Raw genomic sequence first — 23,241 nt, forward strand, 5'->3', positions numbered from 1 at the left:
TTTGTAGATTTTTTGATGATGGCCATTCTGACTGGTGTGAGGTAATACCTCATTGTAGTTTTGATTTGCATTTCTCTAATGATTAGTGATGTTGAGCATCCTTTCATGTGTTTGTTGGCCATCTATATATCTTCTTTGGAGAAATGTCTATTTAGGTCTTCTGCCCGCGTTTGGATTGGATTGTTTGGTTTTTTGATATTGAGCTGCTTGTAAATTTTGGCGATTAATCCTTTGTCAGTTGCTTCATTTGCAAATATTTTCTCCCACTCTGAGGGTTGTCTTTTCGTCTAGTTTATGGTTTCCTTTGCTGTGTAAAAGCTTTTAAGTTTCATTAGGTCCCATTTGTTTGGTGGATCAAAAAAGATCTTGCTGTGATTTATGTCACAGTGTTCTTCCTATGTTTTCCTCTAAGAGTTTTATAGTGTCCCATCTTACATTTAGGTCTCTAATCCATTTTGAGTTTATTTTTTTGTATGGTGTTAGGGAGTGTTCTAATTTCATTCTCTTATATGTAGTTGTCCAGTTTTCCCAGCACCACTTATTGAAGAGACTGTCTTTTCTCCATTGCATATCCTTGCCTCCTTTGTCATAGATTAGTTGACCATAGGTGTGTGGCTTTACCTCTGGGCTTTCTATGCTGTTCCATTAATCTATATTTCTGTTTTTGCACCAGTACCATAATGACTTGTTTACTGTAGCTTTGTAGTATAGTCTGAAGTCAGGGAGCCTGATTCCTCCAGCTCCGTTTTTCTTTCTCAAGATTGCTTTGTCTATTCAGGGTCTTTTGTGTTTCCATACAAATTGTGAAATTTTTTGTTCTAGTTCTGTGACAAATGCCACTGGTAGTTTGATAGGGATTTTTTTTTGCTTTTTATATTTTAAATAATCATATGCAAATTGTTATTACTATCTGTTGCTAAAAAAACTAGAAACAATTTTAATATAATGAAGAACTTTGTAATGTCTAAAATTTTATTTAGTTATATGGGAATAGAATCCCCCTGTTAGAACATAACTCTTACTCTCAAGTTATATATATCTAACTTGCTTAGATGTTTTTAAGAATGATTTTTTGTGAAAGTTAGGAATACCTATACATGTACTACAGTCATTGGAACAGTGATAAGAGCATGGGGTTTGGAATCATTCCCATTGGTTACAGTTTTCATTCTATTATTAACTGAGCAAGAGATATACCCTGAGCCTCAGTTTTGTGTTTGTTTTTGCTTTTAAATCAATTTGGGGGGGTTTTTTGTTTGTTTGTTTCTTAATCTGTAAACTGATGGGATTAAAAACAATATTTATCTCACAGACTGTGAAGATCAAGAGAGACAATGGATGTGAAAAAATTTGTTAATTACAGAGTACAAACATTAAGTAGTTATCATTGTATCCTATTTCTAAAGTGATATTCTTAATTTGGGTTCAGTGAACATCCCTCCCCCTGCCCCAAAATTATATGCAAACTCGAATGTGTTTATACCTGTATCACTTAATATTAGGTTCAGTTGTGAGTGCTGGAACACCAACTAACTGTGGCCTAAGAAAATATAAGTCCACTTTCCTCTCAAATTATAGAAACTCCAGAGATAAGCCATCCGGGACAGGTATGGCAGTTCCACAATCATCAGCGGCCCAAGCTCCTTCCCTCCTGTTGTTTTGCTTTATTAAGCCTCTGGTTTTCTCCTCATAGTCCAGAATGACAGCTTAAACACTCAAGCCAGCAATAAAGATGAAAGTGGGGAGGAAGTGGAAGAAGGCCATGATCCCTGCCTTTAAGAATACTTCCTGAGGGCTTCCCTGGTGGCGCAGTGGTTGAGAGTCCGCCTGCCGATGCAGGGGACATGGGATCGTGCCCCGGTCCAGGAAGATCCCACATGCCGCGGAGCAACTAGGCCTGTGAGCCATGGCCGCTGAGCCTGCGTGTCCGGAGCCTGTGCTCCGCAACGGGAGAGGCCGCAACAGTGAGAGGCCCGCGTACCACAAAAAAAAAAAAAAAAAAAAAAAGAATACTTCCTGGAAGTTGAACATGAAACTTAAGCTTGTATCTCATTGAATTTAGTCACATGGCCACACCTCACTTAAAGAGCAGCTAAGAAATGTAGTCTATTTTCTAGGGCATCCATTACTAAGCAAGAAGGGAGAGTACTTAAAGGAAGAATCTTCTGTGTCTGCAATAAAATGGATATATATTTCAAATACAGCTTTCATCAGAATCTTAAAGAGATCTATTATAATTTATAAACGTTAAAAAACACACTGTTTCAAAGCAGAATCAGCCGTTTGCTATGTAAACATATAGATTAGGGATATCTTTCTAGATCATCATCAGTCTGTGCTGTGAGCAGGAGTGTAGGAAATAATCAGTAAGCATAGGTTTGGTGCTGTCGTACATACAGCATCAAAACCATTTGATAATGTTGGTTTCTTATTTTAATTTACCCTCTTAAATCAATCACTTTACATATCATAAGTCAATGACTTATTTTTCATGCACTCTACTGAGGACTTAAAAGATTCTTAAGCAATTTAAAATTTTATCTATACGCTCTTCTTCTTTCATCATTTTGGATACTAATCACGATTCTTTTTGAGAATTAATTGACTTTTACTTTTCATAATTAATTTAATTTCAAATTAATAAAGTCTAGTGAGTATCTTTCTTAGTTTAATTGAATTTTTCTTTTAATGCTTTTGCTTTGTACAGATCATCTGATCTTATTGTTTATACCTCATTTTAAATAATAACGCATGTTAAGCAACACATAAAATATCAAAAATTCTAATTTAATTCATTTCAGAAGTAAACAACTGATAAAAACAACTCAAAAGAAGTAAACGGTTATTAGACATTTTAATGGTTTTATTTTTGTTTTTATTGTGCCTAGTCTTTGCTTATGTAGAAATTTGTAACTATAAATGGTTAGGTTATTTATTTTAATTAATTTCTACTAAGAATTTTCTCTCTTTAGAAACAAGTCAGATGTCAACATTAAACACATGACCAAAAAAAAGAAGAAAAAAGTCTTACTAATTTAATTGTCAAAGTAAAAATATGTCAGGATTTTTTTAAGTATTAAAAATAGTTAATTATGCAGCCATTTAAACTTGATTGATAAAGAAAGATGTATATGCATATTGTTAAAGTAGAAAGGAACATTACAAAGCTAGTATGTCTAATATATTTTTAAAAATATTTAAGTGTTGGGGGAAAACAATCTCTAACAATATACACCAGCTATCCCACCATTTAATAGCATCTATCTGTGGATAATGGGATGAAAGGTGGATTTTTTACTTTCTAGAGTATTCCTTTCCATATTGTATGGATTTATATAGTATCATGCTGCATTGCTTTTGTTACCAGGCCAAAAAAACACACAACAAACTAGCAAGCTTTCCCCTTTTTGAAGAAAAGTTAGTTATAATAAAATGAATAAACAAAGGCAGCATTTGGGTGTTTTTTTTCCCACTGCAGAACTCTATCTTTAAAAATAAAAAAGTCATAGCGCTCGCTTCGGCAGCACATGTACTAAAATAATAATAATAAATTTTTTTTTAAAGTCACTTAGATGGTAAAATTATATACCCATAACTGACTACAGCAGTTTTAAAGCATAGCATTTGGGAAATTTCACAGCAAACTTGATATATTGCTGCTTTTGTTGAAGAAACGTCTTTGCCTTGTCTGTGCTGGGCTGATAGCTACACTGAATTGCAATGAGATATGAAGTAGAGTAAATCATTGTGAATTAGAAATTTAGTCTCCTGGATCTCCTTCCCTTCAGAGTCACTGACTCAATGTTAATGAGGATGTGTGTGTGTTACTTATCTCAAGGTGTGAGATTAGCAAATGACTGCAGGGCAAATAAGTAAAGCTTTTGTGCTCTGTGAAAGCAAGAATAAACCAGCTATTTTAACCCAAGCCCAGGCATTCCCTTCTGTGGATTCCCTAGCGGATCCTTCAGCTGAATCCGAGCCTTATAATAAAGCCACTTTCTGTGCTTCTCTGTGCATATTGAGAATCCTGCCAAAGCCTTCTATGAGGTATCTGTGAATTTCTCCTGGGAGAACACCACACAGTGTCCTTGGCTTCCTGCTCTAAATGATCCACTCCAATGACACACTGTAATGCTACTCAAGGTAGGGAGAATGAGCTGCCAAAACCTATTTATCACTTTGCTGGCCTTGAACCGTGCACATCTGTCTAAAGTTAAACAAGGGTCATAGGAAGAGCTTTTCTTTTTTCCCCCCGCCTTGCCAACACTAGTATCTTGTATAAAGATTAAAATAAATTATCTAGTGTTTCACTGCATTGGTCTTCCCACCCTACAAAGTGCCATTCTTTAAAGATGTATAAAAGAGTGAATTTGGGAAAATAGATGTTTGCAGTTCCACAAATAAATATTGAATATCCAGAGCTAGGAGGCATTGGTTAAATAGATGATGGTTATCCATTAAAATGGAATATTATGCTACCATTAAAAATAATGTTGAAGAATATTTAATGAAGTGCACAAATGGCTATTGAATGGATAACTATCACCAGTTTAACCAAAATAATACGTAGAATATTATCCCAGTTTTGTTTTTAAAAATTAAAAATATATACACAGGAAAAAGTATGGAAAGATATGTACCAATAAACTTTCTGTAGTTACTTTTGAGTGGAAGAATTATGTTTGAATTTTCCCTTCTTCTCTTTTCTTTCTCTTTTCTTTCTTTCATCAATATTTATTAACTTTTCTACTTTTGAAACAAACTACAAAGTCATTTAAAATAGTTTTATTAGTGTTGATCCTTATCTAAAATAGAAAATTTGCCAATTAATATGCAACAAAGAGGACAGATTTTAGAGCATTTTATTTCTGGCAGTTAAATTTATATTTTTTAAAAGGCACTTTAGAAACTGTGGAGAGGGAGCAGAGGGTAATACAGGAAATCCCTGTACTTCCCACTCAATTTTCCTCTAAACCTAAAACTTCTCTAAAAATAAAATCTATTAATAAAAATTTTAAAAGCCCCTTTACACTTGTTCTACTTGGCCATCTTTTATTTTCTCACCATCACAGGTTGTGTTGGTAAGCACAAATTACATTAATACTTGAGTTTTAACAAGCCTTGACACTTGCTTACTTAACAAACACTTGCTCAGTGTTTATAAGCAAGATGGTTCTGACTGTAGTCTGGAGAACAGTAAGGGCTCACTGAATATTGTAGACTGTTAGGATCTGATATTCTGGATTTCTTGGCCTCTTAAACCTCAAACACTATCAGCCCCCTTCCCCTCCTAGCCATAGAACAAAGCAGATTCTGTACCGCCTGGATTCCCATAGGCGTTAGTGATGACCCCTATCCTCAGGGATCTGTCATCAGTGGCCCTGCTCTGAAATCAATTCAGTGCACATACCTGCTCTGAAAGTTTGCCACCGTGCTGTTACAGCCACTCTTTTGGTTAAGACCCACTTCCAGAAAGCCCTTATTGAAGTGCAAGTGTGAATGAATACTGACCATACTGACCAAAAGGAAGGTGTGAGGTCCAGGGTGAGTAAAGCATGTAAAGATGACTGAGGGAACTAGAAGGCTATGGTATACAGTATTGACTTGCTCCATGTTCTCAGTAGCATGAGCTGCAGAGAGAAGGAAGAGGGAAGAAGGTAGAAGGGAACCAAGTAAGACAGAGTGAGGGGGATACCACTATCCTATGCTTGCCTTGGGGTAGAATTCTAGTCATCATTTTTACCTAACCAGCCAACCAACTGCCTTACCAACCAACTGTAATTACTTCTTCCCTTCCCTTTCATCATTCCATAAACATGCATTAGACATCTACTCCGTGCCCAGCTCTGTGCTAGGTTCTGGGGTTGTAAGGTGAGAACAAGCATTCATGTCCCCTTTCCCTCATGAGGCGTATAGTCTGATGGAAGGGAACTGATCAAACAACCACACATAAAAATGTTAAGTAGCAGCTGCGATAAGTGCTATGGAGGAGAGGTACACTGTTGTAGGAGGGTTGAATCTGGGAAGTCAGGCTAGACATCCTCAAGGAAGTGACACTTCAGCTGAGCTCTGAAGGATAAGTCAAGTGAATGCAGGCAGCGTGAAGGGTTTTCCAGACAGAAGGAACAGCATGTGCTAAAGCTTTATCTAATCTTGCTTGGAAGGGGGCTACTAGAGCACTGAGGAAAGCCTTCAGTTTTTAATGTTCTGACTCTCAAACACCCCAGAGGACTCATCCAAGTGCAAGCAAATGTTCCTGTGAACCCGGGATATTCATTTTGTGTGTTTTGCTTCAGCTATAAAATTTGTTTTTGCAGCTGCACTTTCTGGTACAGAATTTGAACACGTATCGTAAAACGAAAGACTACAAATATTGATTGTTCTGATTTTGATTGCTAAATGGCCGATGTCACCCAGCAGTTACTTCATCACCTTGATAATGTAAAATAAGCACCAAAGGTCAGGCTCTCAAATTTAGGTTGTCTTCATAACATGATTCTCATACACTTTTTAATTTGCTTAACGTTGCAGCTTTGATTTTAGATACAAGCCAAATTAGATTGAGCTTTGCCCGCAAGTTGTTTTCTTTGTAATATTTTGATAAGGTAAAGAGTTTTGTCAAGCGCTGTTTTTAATGCTCGAATTTAAAGAACTTCAAAGACAATTAGTCCTGGTCAGACCATTCATCTGTGATTATTTTCATGGTGAAATGGTAGTATTAAATCTCCTGATGTTAAGGGAATAATTTTACTTCAAAGCATAGTTCCAGAATATTCTCTCTGGTCTTGCCACAAGTTCATGTTCCTTGAGGTTTTATTCTTGTAAGAGCTGTTCAGTGAATTCAGTAGCAAGAAAATGGATGAAAAACATATGGTGTTCTTATTCAAGGGTTCAGTTGATCATTTTCATTTTTAAACCTTCAGTCATCCACCTTATTTATTTCTCCAGTGTATAGGGTTGTGTTGTGCATGTAGTCAAACTGTTGAAAAAAATGACAAAACATATAGTATGGTAGTGGAATGCAACAGGAATCATTATGTGTATTTAATTTTTTTAAGTTAGAAAGAAACCAAACTCTATTTTGATAAGATACAGTAACAGAAACCAAGTGGAAAGAGAAAATTATTATTAAATTATTTTTCTAAGACAAAAATTTTGAAATAGAGTGTCAGTGTTTTTGAGTAATGTTGACCTAAAAGATACTATGACATACTTTGAAGTGTGATATTATTCGTATAAAAGCAGAATAACAGCTAATGTCTTTCAATATGACTAAGTATAGTTTAAGAAAAATAATAAAATCTATTAGATGAACCAGAGTATTACTGATGGTTTGCTAGGATAGTTCCTCAGAAGGATTGCAGAGATTTTCCATGCTTTCTCCTAATCTGACAGCTGACATCATAAGTGTTCTTCAGTAGAAGTATTCATTTTCTTTCCAGATCTCCCTTTTATATTTAGATCAAAGTTTATCTCTGTTATCTTTTTTCCTGATTTACTTCACTGGTCTATATCCTTGAATTAATTTATATATGGTATATATAGTCCTAACTTGTAAGAGCCATATTGAATTTACTGTGCTAACTGGTATAAGCAATCTATGACCACTGCTAACTACATGATTGTCATTTGTGTAATAATTATTCTACTGAAATCATCTTCTGCTGAAAGTTTCCCTGCCACTCTCAAGGTATCTGCTGCCATGACTAGAGTTCTTTCCCCTCCCTTTCTCTATATTTTTCTGATTGCCCCCCCCCCCACTTTTTTTGGCCTTCTGTAACTATTGGAAAAACGAATTGACTATTTTCTAAAAAGAAACATGCTTATATACGTAAGCTTCTAGAAGCACTTATCCTAGTGGAAAATTAGAGATGGCCCCAAATAAAATATTAATAATATTTTAATTATAAATAGTAATTTATTGAGCATTTTTTAATGTTTTTATTTTTTAATTTTTTTTTAATTTTGAGCATCTTTTCATGTGCCTGTTAGCCATCTGCGTATCTTCTTCTTTTTTTTAAAAACATCTTTATTGGAGTATAATTGCTTTACAATGATGTGTTAGTTTCTGCTTTATAACAAAGTGAATCAGTTACACATATACATATGTCCCCATATCTCTCCCCTCTTGCGTCTCCCTCCCACCCTCCCTATCCTACCCCCCTAGGTGGTCACAAACCACCTAGCTGATCTCCCTGTGCTATGCGGCTGCTTCCCACTAGCTATCTGTTTTACGTTTGGTAGTGTATATATGTCCATGCCACTCTCTCACTTTGTCCCAGCTTACCCTTCCCCCTCCCCATATCCTCAAGTCCATTCTCTAGTAGGTCTGCATCTTTATTCCCGTCTTGCCCCTAGGTTCTTCATGACCATTTTTTTTTTTTAGATGCCATATATATGTGTTAGCATACGGTATTTGTTTTTCTCTTTCTGACTTACTTCACTCTGTATGACAGACTCTAGGTCCATCCACCTCACTAAAAATAACTCAATTTCGTTTCTTTTTATGGCTGAGAAATATTCCATTGTATATATTGAGCATTTTTTATGTGCCAGGCACTAAGCTAACTCCTCTACGTGGATTATCTCATTGAATCCTATGAAATCTGTGCCTTTTTAATGCCTCATTTTCAAATGAGGAAATTGAAGCTCAAGGAAGTCAAGAAACTTATCCAAGGTCTTTTAAATAGTAAGAGGTGGGGCTAGAATTGAAACTTCATAGGGACATATTTTAAGACTGTGGTGGTTTTTTTTGTTTTTTTTTCCGCATGTAGATAATGTCACACTTCATTGTGTTAGGGCATCTTCTGAAAGTGAGCTTGTTCAATAATGGAATCTTCTACACCTTACTGTCTCATGTCTGTTTTCAAAGACCTTCAGTGATATAGTTTGATATAGAAAGTTAATAATGTTGCTTCTAGTTTTGAAAATGAGGCATAAGTGAGCTCAATTATGTCTTCAGGACATCTGCCCAAGTAATAAATCCCTCCCTCCATTTACAATTTCCATAAGTTCATTTGCATTACCAGGACATTGATAGAAGTTTCTTTAACAGCACCTTTCCCACTGCTTCAAGTGTTTGATCAAAAATGGATGTGTTGGGAGCTATTGCCGAAATGGTGAAGGTAAACTTGAGATAATGCTGATATTTCATATAAAGAACAAACTTGTTAAGAAAGGAAAAGGGAGTGTGAAACTGCAGTTTGCCTTGAAATTAGCACAAATGATAGGAAATCCAGAATAGACAGCTAACGCCTAGAGTTGAGCTGGAAAAAAATTCTGATAAGCAGAGAATTTGCCACAGGAGCCCTTTTCCAAGAGCTGGTTATATTCATCTGGGCCTAGAGGGTTAATTTAATCTCGTAAATCTAATTTTAGTCATTAAGAAAGTCAGTTGGGATGAAGAGACCTTGAACAGATTCTGGGCACCTTCATCAAATAACAGTGAATCTTATTCAAGTTATGTACTTGTCTTTCACTTTTCTCAGTTAATGATAAGCAGTATTGCCCTAGAGCCAGACAGATTTGAGTTTGAATCCTAACTTCCCTGTTTATCAGGTTGGAGACTTTGGGTGAGTTTCACGTCTCTGACCTTCACTTTTCCTTGTCTGTTAAAGGGGATAACAGTATTTGCTCCCAAGGATCATTCGATAAATTTGTGAAAGTGAAATCAGACCCCTCTCTTTCCTTCGCTTTTTATCTCTTTTTAAAATGGGAATTATTATTTTTAATGTATTGTATGGTACCATTTCTTTAAGGAACTCTACCCCTCTTATTAGCTTTGGAGAATTGATACACTGGGGGATAAATTGCATACAGAATAATTGCTCTGGGTTTTTTTTATTAGGACTTCTAATATAAAGATTGATTATGGAGTTTCGTGCATTTAAGTTGAAAGTCATAATATCAGTGTTCACAAATAAATTATGAATAAAGTCAATCAAAAACATTATTCCAAATATTATTTCCAATGATGAAGAAAATGAAATTGCTAAATTAGTCCTCACCATGTTAAGCTCCTATTATTATTATATGCAGGACTTGGTCTTAACATATGTTAAGTATGAGCATATATTTTTATAAATAAAGATTCCATTTTGTCATCTCAATGTGAAAGGAATTCAGGAAATTACTAGATGAATGATGTTTTTTTGGTAGGCCAAGGTTATTTCACATTTTTAATAGTGGTTTCATATCACTGTATACCTATTAAATTATATGGGTTCCGTGTAATGATAGCAGTCTTGTTACTCAAGAGACTAAATCCCTGGAGGATACTCAAAAAGCAAATTTTCTTGTGTCTAATCACACATGTGGTATTGCATCTCCTCTCACTTGAAGTGAAAATACTTTCTTTTTCTGTGTGTCACGGTTGAATCATAATTCTTCCCTGCTATTACATTTATATCATGGCAGGATAAAAGTTGTAAAATTAGAGTAAATTTTAGAAAGCACGGGTAGGAAGAGCTCCTGATTTTGGTTATTAGTCGGAATACCACTCTCCCCACTCCTGAGTTGCCCAACTGACTAGAAATAATATTGTGTGTTAAGATGCTTAAGCAAAGAATACCTATAATTCTTTGCTTGGTTCTCTGATAGCTAGGATTAGAGTGAGCAGAAATGCAGGGGAAAACTTCCGAATCGGCGGTTGTCTCCACAGAAGTAAGGTGCCTGACACTCTTCCATGAGAGACTACTGCTGCTAGCGGTGATGGTGATGGTACATATTGTATTTTATAACTACAATAATGATAATGTATATTTTAAAATCACCTAACAGCATACCTCCCCTGACTAAAGGCTGTGCCACATCTGGATGTAATAACATCAGGCCAGCTGGCTCTCTCACCCCTCTGTCCAAATGTGGGTGTGGGAAAAGTGATTGTTTCTCTTGTATCATTGTCTACTAGTATCACATTTCCTTTTAAAGTGCTGAAGAAGGACTGAGTAAGGCAATCAGATTTGCATCATGGAAATGGGTGGACATATTGCCTTTATGAGAATTTCTGTGTCACACCTCCCCAGGGAAAAAGTCCTCAAAAACTACCATCTGATCTCCCAGCCCTGAAGCATTTCACACATAGGGTAGTATTTTCCAAATGAATAAATAACACAGCTGGAGTAAGCACAACTCTGCCCTAAAGGAACCCACAATGTAAAGGCAACAGAAGGCAGATCCATGGACTTTCATCCACATTCTGCCACATACTTAAGAGCCTTTCTGATTTGTATTTCCCATTTCCTCATTGAGGAACGTTCCTCAAACAGGAGTGGACGGGATAAGTCGCAGTGGTCCACGCAGTAGTTTAGAGGCTCTGGAGACAGTTCCGTATCCTGGCTCTCCCACCTACCAGAAGACGACCTTGAACAAGCCATCCTCTAGTACTGTTGTGAGGACTCAATGAGAGGACAAGTGGAAAACACTTAGAAACAGGCACAGAGTAAGTGCTCAATAAATACTTGCTGTGAGTGATGGCAGTGCCAAAACCTGAGTTCAATTCCATGTTTTCTTCACTAATGGATGTTCAAAACTCAAGAAAGGCCTAATACTTTTAAGTTCTTAGCACATTTAAAATAGAGAAATGTCAAAACAAGCTTACAAAAATGATATGTTTTAAATATTGATATATTCATTACTGACATTTCTAGTGTATGCTATTTATATAAAAGCACTTGGTTAATGTGTTTAACTGAAAATACAATGCAGTTTATTTTTGCTACTCACAAAATAATTACAGGATAACTTCTGAATTCATAGCTCACTCTAGGTGTTATGACCCAGTAAAGCAGCAGCTCTTGAACTTTATGCTCTTCAGGACCTTTCTGCATTCTTATAAATAATTCAGAAACCCCAGAGAGCTTTTGTTTATATGTTTTATCTGTTACTGTTTATGTATTAGAAATTAAGCCTGATGATAATAAACTCATTACATGTTAACATAGTAACATATGAAACTGTGTAAACATAGAAAGTAAATGTATCTTCATAAAAAATAACTATAGGGGCTTCCCTGGTGGCGCAGTGGTTGGGGGCCCGCCTGCCGATGCAGGGGACACGGGTTCGTGCCCCGGTCCGGGAAGATCCCACATGCCGTGGAGCCTGCGCGTCCGGAGCCTGTGCTCCGCAACGGGAGAGACCACAACAGTGAGAGGCCCGCATAACGCAAAAAAAAAAAAAAAAAAAAAAAAAAAAAACCTATATTTTCAAAAACAAAAAAATACATATGTAGTGACTGTCATTGTTTCAAATTTTTGCAAGTTTCCTTAATGTCTTTGTCAATGAAAGACAGGTGGATTCTCCTATCTCCTTTTGCATTTAGTCTGTTGTGATGTCACATAACAGGTAGCCACTGTGTACTCATGAGAGAATGAGAATGAAAAAAGACAATATTTCATGCCACATGAAACGTTGAGGCTCTTCATAAATCAGAGCCTGAAAATGGCCTTCCCTGGTAGCCCTGTGATGGCTTTGGAATAATACAGAGCACAATATCTTTTTCATAGAGGAAGTGCATGGAAAGGAAGTGGAATTAACTAGGCCTCTAGTTCCTTAGCACTCTGACCTAATTCTACGTTTAATTTCTTTTTTTAAACCCATGTGTGTTCTTCATTAGTTCCATATCCAATGAGCAGGGCATATTGTCTTGGTCTAAGTATTATGGAAAAAAAAATTTGGCTCATTTGAAGGAATCATTTTTCTGGACCTCAGTGTCCCCATTTGTAAACAAATGAGAAAATTGGACCAAGAGTCCAAGAATCCTTTCGTTACGAGATTCTATTCTTCCCATTTAAAGTGGATAGATTGTCATTAAAAAAGAAGAAGAATTTGCTTTATGTATCTAGTCACTATAGATCTAGGGACTTCTTAATGCATAAAATTTCAGATTGCACAAAATTGCAAGGAGCAATAAACTTGTTCTGAGAATAACTGAAGTCATCTCAGCCAACCTCCTGCCATGTCACAGAGTCTCGAGTTGAGTTACACTGCTCTGAATTAGTTTTTGAAACTTGGCTATATGGAAGAGGAGGCCTGCAGATTACCCCTTCCCAGCCGCAGTCAGGAAAAAGAAAAGATTTTACCAGAAGGTATTTGCGAAATGGATATTAGTAAATCAGGCTCTGCCTTTTTGGCAGGCGGACTCTCAACCACTGCGCCACCAGGGAAGCCCAAATTTTTATAAGTTAGTGTTTAAGTGATCAGGCAGGCTCTGAAGTCAGGCACTACCAGGATCCACACCCCAACTCTTCAACTTGGTACTTACAGAACCTCGGGATAGTTCATATCTCTGAACCTCAGTTTCCTTCTCTCTAAAATGTCTGCTTCATAGGATTGCTTTGAAGATTGGATGAAACAAGATGTTGTCATGCCAGGTCAATGGTAGTTCCAAATGGTGGCTCTGGGCTTCCCTGGTGGCGCAGTGGTTGAGAGTCCGCCTGCCGATTCAGGGGACACGGGTTCGTGCCCCGGTCTGGGAAGGTCCCACATGCCGTGGAGCGGCTGGGCCCGTGAGCCATGGCCGCTGGGCCTGCGCATCCGGAGCCTGTGCTCCGCAACGGGGGAGGCCACAGCAGTGAGAGCCCCGCGTACCGGAAAAAAACAAAAAAACAAAAAAAAACAAATGGTGGCTCTGTCCTTTACTAGGTTTCTTCACCTGTAAAATGGGGCTAATGACACCTCCCTTTTGCAGTTGTGGGAAGATTTAACCAGCACAAGTCCTAGCATATAGTATGAGTTCAACTGATGATAATAAAAATTACTAATATTAGTACTCTTATTTCTTATTTACACAGGTATTCTGAAACATCTATTATACCATTGTGTACCATACAAAAGACATTTTATCCACAGCTTTGTTTGTTTGTTTGCATATTTGTTTGTTTGTTTGGGGAGGCAAATCCTAAAACTGGTGGTAGGTAAGATTCCAGATGAGGGGTAAAAGAAGATGGAGTGATAGGCCACAACCATAAGATTCAGTTGACGGCAGTGTGTTAGGGGCAATCTGGCTTTCCTTTTTGGCAATAGTTTGGAACTTTGACAGCAAATTGGAATCACCTGAGGATTTAAAGCTCTTGGCACCTGATTTCACCTGCAGAGATTCTGAAGTCATCGGCCTGGAGCGCGGCCTGGGAATAACAATTTTTAAAGTTCTCCAGGTGACTCCAGTGTGTAGCCAGTCCACTGAAATTCTGCATATATTTAAAACAGCCATTTTCCCTGGAACATTATGTGCATTTGAACTGAAGACACAGTCAACTATCTATGTGGTTGTCTGACTGATTTGTATCTTAAAAACATACATTATTTTTGTTTTACTAAATATAACATTAATTTAGATCTTTTCTTAAAATAATGAATCTCCTGCTCTGTGCCACAGAATTACATGGAAACATTCCAGTGAAGTATTACTTATAAATGAAATAGGACTCTCATTTAAATAATCTATTTAATAGCACAGAATACTAAAATTGCCCTCTCTGCCTTAGCATTGTTACTTAAAGTAGACTGTTAAAATTCATCACATTTGTAATTAGATTTGTAATGAGCTGAGTCCGTAATAAATTCAGCTGCCTGTTGAATGGTCAGATTTTATCTGATAGCCTCAGATACACTGGGAAATGAGGTGCTGAGGATGAGGGGGAGACACCTTTTTCTTGAATTCTGGAGATGGCTTGTGCTGAGAATGCTGAGTGCTTTTGTAGCCTCTAAGCTGTCTCCCTTCTGTAGGGGTCAAGTTCCTGCTAGTTTTTGCATTGCTCTTTAGCTGCTCAACAGTAGTGCTGATAACTTTACTTTTTGGCTGCTAACACAGCACAAGGTATGTATGACTTTATATTTAGGCTCAACCACGTTGGAAAACTAATGAGAGGCCCTTCGTTACCCTCCCTCCCAGCCTTGATGGCACATACTTTCTCCCCGTGTTGTTGAGCAAGCGCCCCCGTCGCTGATATTTTTGTCTTTATCAGCTGCACTCAACTTTCCTCTTTTTCCCAACATCTCCTTCTACGTCCTCATTATTTCTCTTTCTTCTCCATCCTTCAGTCTCGCCACTCAGCACCCTTATTCTTCTTCCCTCCCATCACTGTGTTCCAAAATATACAAGAATCTAAAACCGAAGGACATGGAAGAAAGTATAGCAACAAATTATTAGTGGTTAAAAGTGGTTCATTACTAGAGAAGCTAACAATTAGAAAGAAACAATATATTATGGAAAATCCTGTCTCTAGGAGGGAGTTGGGATAGTTCTCCTTGCTGTTATTCAAATTGTAGTTCATGTACAGTTCTGCAATTTAATTGAATAATATTTAGAAAAAAATTAGACGTAAGTCTCTTTGCTATGAATAAAACAGAATCAGCACTTTCCTATAAAATCAACTATTTTTCCTTTCCTTAAGTCCAGGAGCTGCTGTCATTTCTTTGGGGCCAAACATACATTTCACAGTAACATTTTAGAGACGTTGATGGGGCTCAATGACTGTGGCCGAGGCTGCATGGTTGAGATTTGCCATAACAATGGACATCCCCTGGGTCCTCACCTGAGGTCATTAAATTGATTTAGTTTGGGTCCACTGGCGGTATTTTAATGCAGCTTAGCTGTACAAATACAAGGCCCCATTGTGTAATACAGGCAGTGCATTGTTATTTTTCTAGGCCTGTCAATGTAAAAAACGTGTCTGTTTGCCTTCCCCTATGACCTGAAAAAAAATTTTTTTTTTTAGTTATATTACAGAGTAGCAGGACACCCTAGAAATGTTGGTTTTGGAAGGTACCTTGAGGAATAACATAGAAAGATCTGGCAACATAATTTGGTAAAGATGCCAGGGATACACGTGTTCATCTGGGGGCACTTTATTACCCTTCCTTTTCAGTTGAGTACCGAGCCTTCGTGAACCACATGAAGAGTCTCTAAGAGGCTGGTGGTTCTTTTGATGGTGGTCTGCTGTGGCCAGAGAGGTCATTTTCACTGCAGCCAGTCGGGAGAGAGACCAAGTAAATGGGCACACATGCTCCAATACCCAGCACCCTAGGAAGCCACACTAAACACATTGTGTCCAAGACTTGCCCAAAATAAACCAGATGGCATTCAGCTTGCCAGGACATTTAGTACAATGTGTGTTGTGGGTTGTTGCAGGACCCATGTGTCTGTCATGAGATTCTGTTGAATCCAGGTGTTTTCTCTTCTCTCTTTTTTTTTTTTCTTTTTGGCATGTGGCCATTGGTAACCATTTCTTCATATATGTCTTCTTGGGGGTTCCTCTAAGGTGGTTCTCTTTTGTCCTAGCAGGTACTGGATTGAGTACCTTACAGGAAATTGTCACACAGCTTCATATGTGGTTTTTGTAATGGGCCTATTTTTAGGCTATTTTCAATACCTCTGGGACTCCTGGGAGTTCCTTCCCAAGGGTAAGTCTCCAGCTATGGACATGTAAATACTACAAGTAAACACAGGAGAGAGGCTGTGTCACTTTTCTGCCTCTTACTGCACCATAATATGAGCTTCTGAGATGCTCATTTGAGAGTGTCATTGATAAAAGTCTCACTGCCACAGACTCTGGAGCCTCATAGGCCTGGGTTAGAATCCGAACTCTGACACATCCTGTCAGTGTGACCTCTAGCAAGCTCCTTACTCTCCTGGAGCATCAGTTACCTAATATGTAAAGTGGAGGTTAATAGCAGACCTTCAGGGGGTTGCTTTGACGATTAAATCAGATAATGAATGCAAATTGCCTAGTAGATAGTAAGCATTCAATAAGTGTTAGATACTGCAATTAGGTATTATTACCGCTATTACTGTGAATATCCTGACCTAATTCATGCCCTACACCCACAAACACAAACCCCTAAATTATTGTCATGAATGCTTCTCTCCTCTTAATCTGTTAAGTGTAATATTTTCAACTTGGACTTAAAAAAAAACACCTCATTTTTGTTTTTTTGTTTTTTTTAAGACCTCATATTTGAAGACTAAGCTATTCATTCTGATTCTTTTTAAAAATTATTTATTTATTTATTTATTTTCGGCTGCATCAGGTCTTAGTTGTGGCACGCGGGATCTTTGTTGTGGCGTGCGAGCTTCTCTTTAGTTGTGGCCACAGGCTCCAGAGCGCACGGGCTCATTCGTTGCAGCACACAGGCTCTGTAGTTGCAGCACACGGGCTTAGTTGCCCCGCGGCATGTGAGATCTTAGTTACCCGACCAGGGATCGAACTCGCGTCCCTTGCATTGGAAGGTGGATTCTTAACCACTGAACCACCAGGGAAGTCCCTCATTTCGGTTCTTTACCTCACTTATCTCTGCCTTCTTATGCTCCAAAAGGTTAGTTTCTTTAAACTAACATTGGTCAAAATGTCCTTGTTCTTTGCTTCCAGTTATGCGCCTTACTGTGCATTATCCAGTTCAAGTTCAGCTAAATGTTTATCAGGCACCTTCTGTCTGATAGGCACCATGCCAGCAGGTAAGGATACAGAGCTGATCAGTACATGATTCTTGCCCTCGAGGAGCCTTATATTTAGTGGGGAAATAGACATGTAAAATGCTAACTAAAATACAGAATGATAACTGTCATAAATTATAGGAGGCATGAAAAATACACAGGAGGGCGGCTAAGGATAAGACGCTCCTGCCTCAGCCCCAGGGAGGCCGGGGAGTCTTCACCGAGGGGGCAGAGCAAAGCTGTTCCCTGAGGAACAGGAGGGTGTCGGGTACACAGCAGGTGTCCCCCAGTAGGCACAGGGAACCGCAGATGCAGAAGCATGGAGGTGAGCAATGAAATGGCCCGTCTAGAGAATTCAGGGGGGACCATGTGCCTGGAGAGTATTGTGCACCTGGGGGGCGCGGGATGTTGAGATGAGAGCATCTGGAGGGGCTAGATTACAAAGAGCTTTGTATGCCTTCCTGAGGAATTTAGCCTTTATCCTATAGACTGTGATAGGGCCATTGCAAGGGTTTCAGCAGTGGAGTCCCTGTCTTCTTTTTCATTAAAGTACCACTTACATACAGGAAAGTGCACAAATCATAAGTCTACAGCCTAATGAATTTTTCATGTGTACACACCTATGTGTATGGACAATATTTCCAGCAGCTCACTTGTACCCCCTCCCATCAGTCTCCCCAGAGGTAACCACCGTTCTGACTTATTTCACCCTACATTAGTTTCGCCAGTTTTTGGCTTTGTATAACTGGATTCATACAGTATGTGCTCTTTTCTGTCTGGCTTCTTTTATTCAACATTTTGTCTGCGAGAGCCATCCATGTTGCTGTGTGTGCCGTAGCCTGTTCCTTTTTGAATGCTGTGTAGCCTGCATTGTATGAAAATACTTCTGCAGTCACTTGTGACTGCTGTTTCTTTTCAATCGTTGACCTAAAATTGCCTAAAAGTGGACCAAGAATGGACTCCTTCTCCACTTCCATTTTCACCTTCTTTACAAAATGCACACTGTATAAGTCGTGATTTCCACTTGGGCTTTAAGTTGGACTGGTCCCACTTGTCCCATCTGAAGGACCAAGGATCTGTCACTAACTGGAACATTTAAGATCCTGCCACCTCAAGGGAAGACTGGCTCAAGGGTGTTCCAGCTCGTAAAGTAAGGTCTTTATTTTCTTGTTATTCTTTACTGTCTCCCATGACCTTCCACCTCATCAATTAACAAATGATTATTGAGAACTGACAAGGTGCCAGACATTGGGACTTGTGACAAGAAGTTTGTAATAAGCAGTCAATCAAGATTCCACCCTAATCTGGAGGGTTGGGGAACACTTTCTTAAAAGAGTATCAGTTGATCTGTGAACTGAAGGATGAGCAGGAGTTAGCTAGAAGGGAGGGGAAAGAGCAGCCGCAAAGCGGAGAGAGTGACGGAGTTGGAGCTGGAGACAGAGACAGTGACCCAAGCATGTGAGGGCTCGTGGCCCCTTAAGGATCTTGAATTTTTTTATAAAGGCAATGTAAAACCTTTGAACAGAAGGAGAGTGATGTGATCTGTTTTGCATCTTTTAAATAATTAGATTCCCTGCTGCACTTTTATTAAAAGGAAGGGTCCTACTGCTGAATATCTGACCTAGAGGTTCGGGCCGTGTAGGAAATTTAGCTCGAATTGAGGGACCAGTCATTATTCTTTGATGGCCTCATCTCATTTTTAATATGTTCAGGTCTTTTCTGTATGTTTTCTCTTCCTTGCATCCTAGACTTGCAGAACTTCCTTCCCTTTGACTAGAATGTCAGGGGAAGTCTCACATTAGTGTATGCAGAACTAGTTTAAAATCCTGGCTTTGTTCTTTCATTGAAGTCTTCTTTTAATGATGGTAAACCTCAGGATTTTAACTTCAGGTGGGTTAACACTTTGATACACCACTAGTCTACTTCAGTGTCACTAGCTTTACTCTGTATCCAGACTGAGAAACAACTTAATGACATAGCAATTGTATTAATTAGCTGTAGCCACTGTACTTAAAAAAAAAAGTCAAAATGGCTTAATCTGAAGTTTCATTTTCTTACTCCAGCCCACTATGATTGAGGTGACTCTCCTCCAAGAAGTAACTCAGGGACCTGGGCTCCCTCCCGCAGGTGCTTGCATCATCTCAGAGTCTTTAGCTTCTAACCACACTGCTGGGGAAAGAGTGGCCCAGAGGATTGTGTAGGTTGTTCTACTACTAGTCCTGGAAAGGGTGACCATCACTTCTGCACACATTCTGTTGGCCAGAGCATAGTCTCACGCTCCCAGAACCCAGCTGGAAGGAAGGCAGGCTGACAGGGCACCTCCTGAGTTCTGGGAAGAAGATTTAAGGAGTCAGCATCTAGCCATTCTGCCATAGTGATATAAAATGTGCTCAAACTTTTGTTGCTTTTTACAAATTACACTTACTCATTCTTTTATTCACTAAGGGTCCTGAGTACCTGCACTGTGCCAGGTGCTAGGAATACAGTGAGAAGCAAGACAGACATGGTCTCTGCAGTTTAGCAGAGAGAGGAACAGAAATAAAACAATCACACCAATGGCCGCTTAATTATAGCATTGTAATAAGGGCCGTGAAGGAAACTAGCATGATGTTAGGAGAGAGCACCTGACCAGTCAAGAAGTGTTCAGGGAGAGCGTCTCTGAGGAAGAAGCAGTTAAGCTGCCTCCTGACAGATGACAGGGAGTGGAGAGACAAAAGAAGTGGGCCGCTTTCCGAGGGAGCAAGAAGGGATACTGGGAGTTTAAGGAACTGAAGGAAGCATGGCTGAAGCCCACAGAGAATGGGGAGACAGAAGCCAGATGATCCAGGGCATGGGGGGCCATGAGAAGCAAACAATGGGGGACATAAAGCAGTGGGAAGCCACTGAAGGGGGTTCAGCCTGGGAGTACATTATCATAAATGTGTTTTACCAACATTGGCCTCAACGTGGAGGATGGATTGGTATGGGGCCAGAGATGGTGTCAGCATCCAGGTACATTATCTCTATGGCTTCCTTCTGGTTTCTCTTCTTCCTTCATAGCCTCCCACCACTGTACATAAAACCGTTAGGCTCCCATGGAAGTGCTGTAATTTTCAGTTCCAGACATGGAGATGTTATCTGTATTATTGAAGTAGAATAATCGAATCCAATTCTGAGCTCTTTGTCATCTTGAAATAGTCCTCATGGCCTCTACTGTCTGTCTTGACTCAGTCAATCGCGTCAGCTGTTTAGCCAGACCCTTGCCGGCGAGGTTTACCGCCACTTAATCTGGAGCTGGTAGAAAGCAGTGCCCATGACTGCCCCGTCTGCCATTTTGAAAAAGTCTAATCAACACCTCATTCGTCCAGCATTACTGGGCGATAAGCTGTTGCCTATAAAATCTTGTTTCTCTTAAGTACTCAGAGGTGTTTTTAAGACTTTTAAAATTTTCTGATTTCAAAAGTGGACATAGAAACAATATTAAAGATAGAGTTTTAAAGGAAAAAAAGTCCTTAACTCTATTGGACAACAATTTTTACTTTTGCATATCACATTAGAATATTTGTAGCCTTGTGTATGCATATATAAATAAATATCTGTTGGATGAGTCAATGAACCTATGAATGAATATACGTTAATCAAAGAAATTTTTTAAATGTTGAAAAGCCAAAAGAAGAAAATTTACATGACCTAAAATAATTTTAACAAAAAAAGGATCTATAATTGCTCCACTGAAAAACAAATTTTACCTGTGCATTTTTACATAGTTTTAATAGAGCATTCTGTGTCCTGCTTTTCTAAAAAAAAACAACATTTTTATGACCTTTTACCTAAAATATTGCATATAATTTTCTGATGTGAGGTAGTCAGAGCAGATACCATTATCAGAAAGTTTTATACAGAAATAGACTCAGATTAGATGGCTGGGTGCAGGGAACAGGGCCAGGAAAGGTCCCATGCTTCCAACTGACAGATTTCTTTCATTTACCATACACTGCTGCCCCTCTGCTCACTCTTATTTGTCATCCTGTCATTTGGGAACAAAATGAGGAGGAGGGAGTAGCTAATGGCAGTGACACATGTGGTTTAGAGTATGAGGAAGCCAGGCTGCGTGGGTTTGAATCTCAGTTCCTCTGTGTGAGTTTGCTAAAGTTACTTAACCTCTGTAGATACATACCACATGTGTGTATCATTGATGTGTGTGTGTGTGACTGTGTACAGGTGAGGGGATATGATAGGGAGCAGATAGTTAAGGGGTCAAGAGGAAACATAACCTATAAAGAAAATACTTGGAAGAGAATTGTGTTTTTACTCTTTTGAGAAGAGCAGAGGAGAGGTGTAATGATACATTCATATTGGGGTAGATCTTATGTTGCAAAAAGCACTTCCATGGGAGGAGGAAATTTGTCTTTTTTTCATCCGCTCTCCTTAAGTCCTAGGACAGTTTTTGAAATAGACTAAGCATTCAGTAAACATTTGTTGAATATAAAAAATGAAATCAAAACTTGGGGAAATAATTACCATACACATCATTGCAAGACCACATAGCATTGTTAAAATGGGAATATCAGGTACTATTAAAACTAGAACTTTCTGGTTCCTTTTGAAACATTATTTTCCAAGACTTGTTCCTATTTTATGATCTTCTAGTTATCACAGAAAATGTGTATGCTCTTTCAAAAAATGTATGGTCTTTTAAAAATGATGTTATGAGTCATTTATGCCATTGCTGACTCTACAATTATAGGCACTGAAGATTTGTTCTGAAAAGATTTTTCAGTATGGATTTTTAAACCTCATAGTAGAGTAGAAACAAAAATTTCTTTGAAAATCTAGAGAGCTGGATTCTGGTCCCACTTCTGCCCTTTAGTAGCTGTGTGACCTTGAATAATAGTTGAGTGACCTCTCTGATCTTTAGTTTCCTCATCTTTAAAATGGGGTGGTCAGGACTTCCCTGGTGGGGCAGTGGTTGGGGGTCTTCCTGCCAACGCAGGGGACACTGGTTCAAGCCCCAGTCCGGGAAGATCCCACATGCCACGGAGCAACTAAGCCCATGCACCACAACTGCTGAGCCTGGCCTCTAGAGCCCATGAGCCACAACTACTGAGCCCGCGTGCCACGACTACTTGGGCCCGCGCACCTGGAGCCTGTCCTCTGCAGCAGGAGAAGCCGCCGCAATGAGAGGCCCGTGCATCCCAATGAAGAGTAGCCCCCGCTCCCTGCAACTAGAGAAAGCTTGTGCACAGCAACGAAGACCCAACACAGCCAAAAAATAAATAAATAAATAAATAAATTTTTTAAAAAATGGGGTGGTCAGCTAAGTGATCTCTGGGAGACTTTCCAGCTCTTCAATGCTATGATTTTTTTATTCCATGGACATTTAGTAAACCTTTGTATTTTAAGACGTTAGATTATAACTATGAGAGAATTTGTTTATAAAGAGCATTTCAAGGCATTTTAAAGGTTTTCCTAGTTAATAGGAATGTACATTGAGATAGTCATAGGCTTTTTTTATTCTCCAAAATATGTAAATAATTAGTAGATAAATTCATTCACTCATTAAATAAGTGTTTTTCATTCAATAAGTGTACCTGCTATACATGCACCAGGTATTGTGTGTTAATCCCACAATGAAAAATACCTTATTTGGAGAATATAAGATATATAGATATATAAGAGTCAATCTAATTTTATAAGGAAATTTTGGGGAAAATAAAATTTTAAATATGTTTTATTATACAGAGAGTGAAAAATGATATGTGTGTGTGTATATATATATATATATATATATTTGTAGAGTGTATGAAATCGCAAGCTCTGGATATATGGTA

At 38.6% G+C, this 23,241-nt stretch overlaps 1 protein-coding gene across 17 annotated transcripts in view; it reads left to right on the top strand.

The window, feature by feature from the left end:
- The window catches only part of SCFD2 (sec1 family domain containing 2), a 422,795-nt gene that overhangs the window by 231,638 nt on the left and 167,916 nt on the right, over positions 1–23,241 (top strand). The window contains exons 6-7 of one of the 17 annotated variants that reach the window (XM_028491851.2): positions 11,268–11,440; positions 13,791–14,379. The exons of 15 other annotated variants lie outside the window; for them this stretch is intronic. In XM_028491851.2, coding sequence (XP_028347652.1) covers positions 11,268–11,404 — 137 coding nt within the window. In that variant the 3' untranslated portion in view covers positions 11,405–11,440; positions 13,791–14,379. Of the gene's footprint in view, positions 1–11,267; positions 11,550–13,790; positions 14,380–23,241 lie in introns of those variants that run through there. One more of the 17 variants, XM_028491850.2, reaches the window with a different exon arrangement.

The sequence above is a fragment of the Physeter macrocephalus genome, chromosome 7, assembly GCF_002837175.3.
Source record: "Physeter macrocephalus isolate SW-GA chromosome 7, ASM283717v5, whole genome shotgun sequence".
Taxonomy (NCBI): Eukaryota; Metazoa; Chordata; class Mammalia; order Artiodactyla; family Physeteridae; genus Physeter; species Physeter macrocephalus.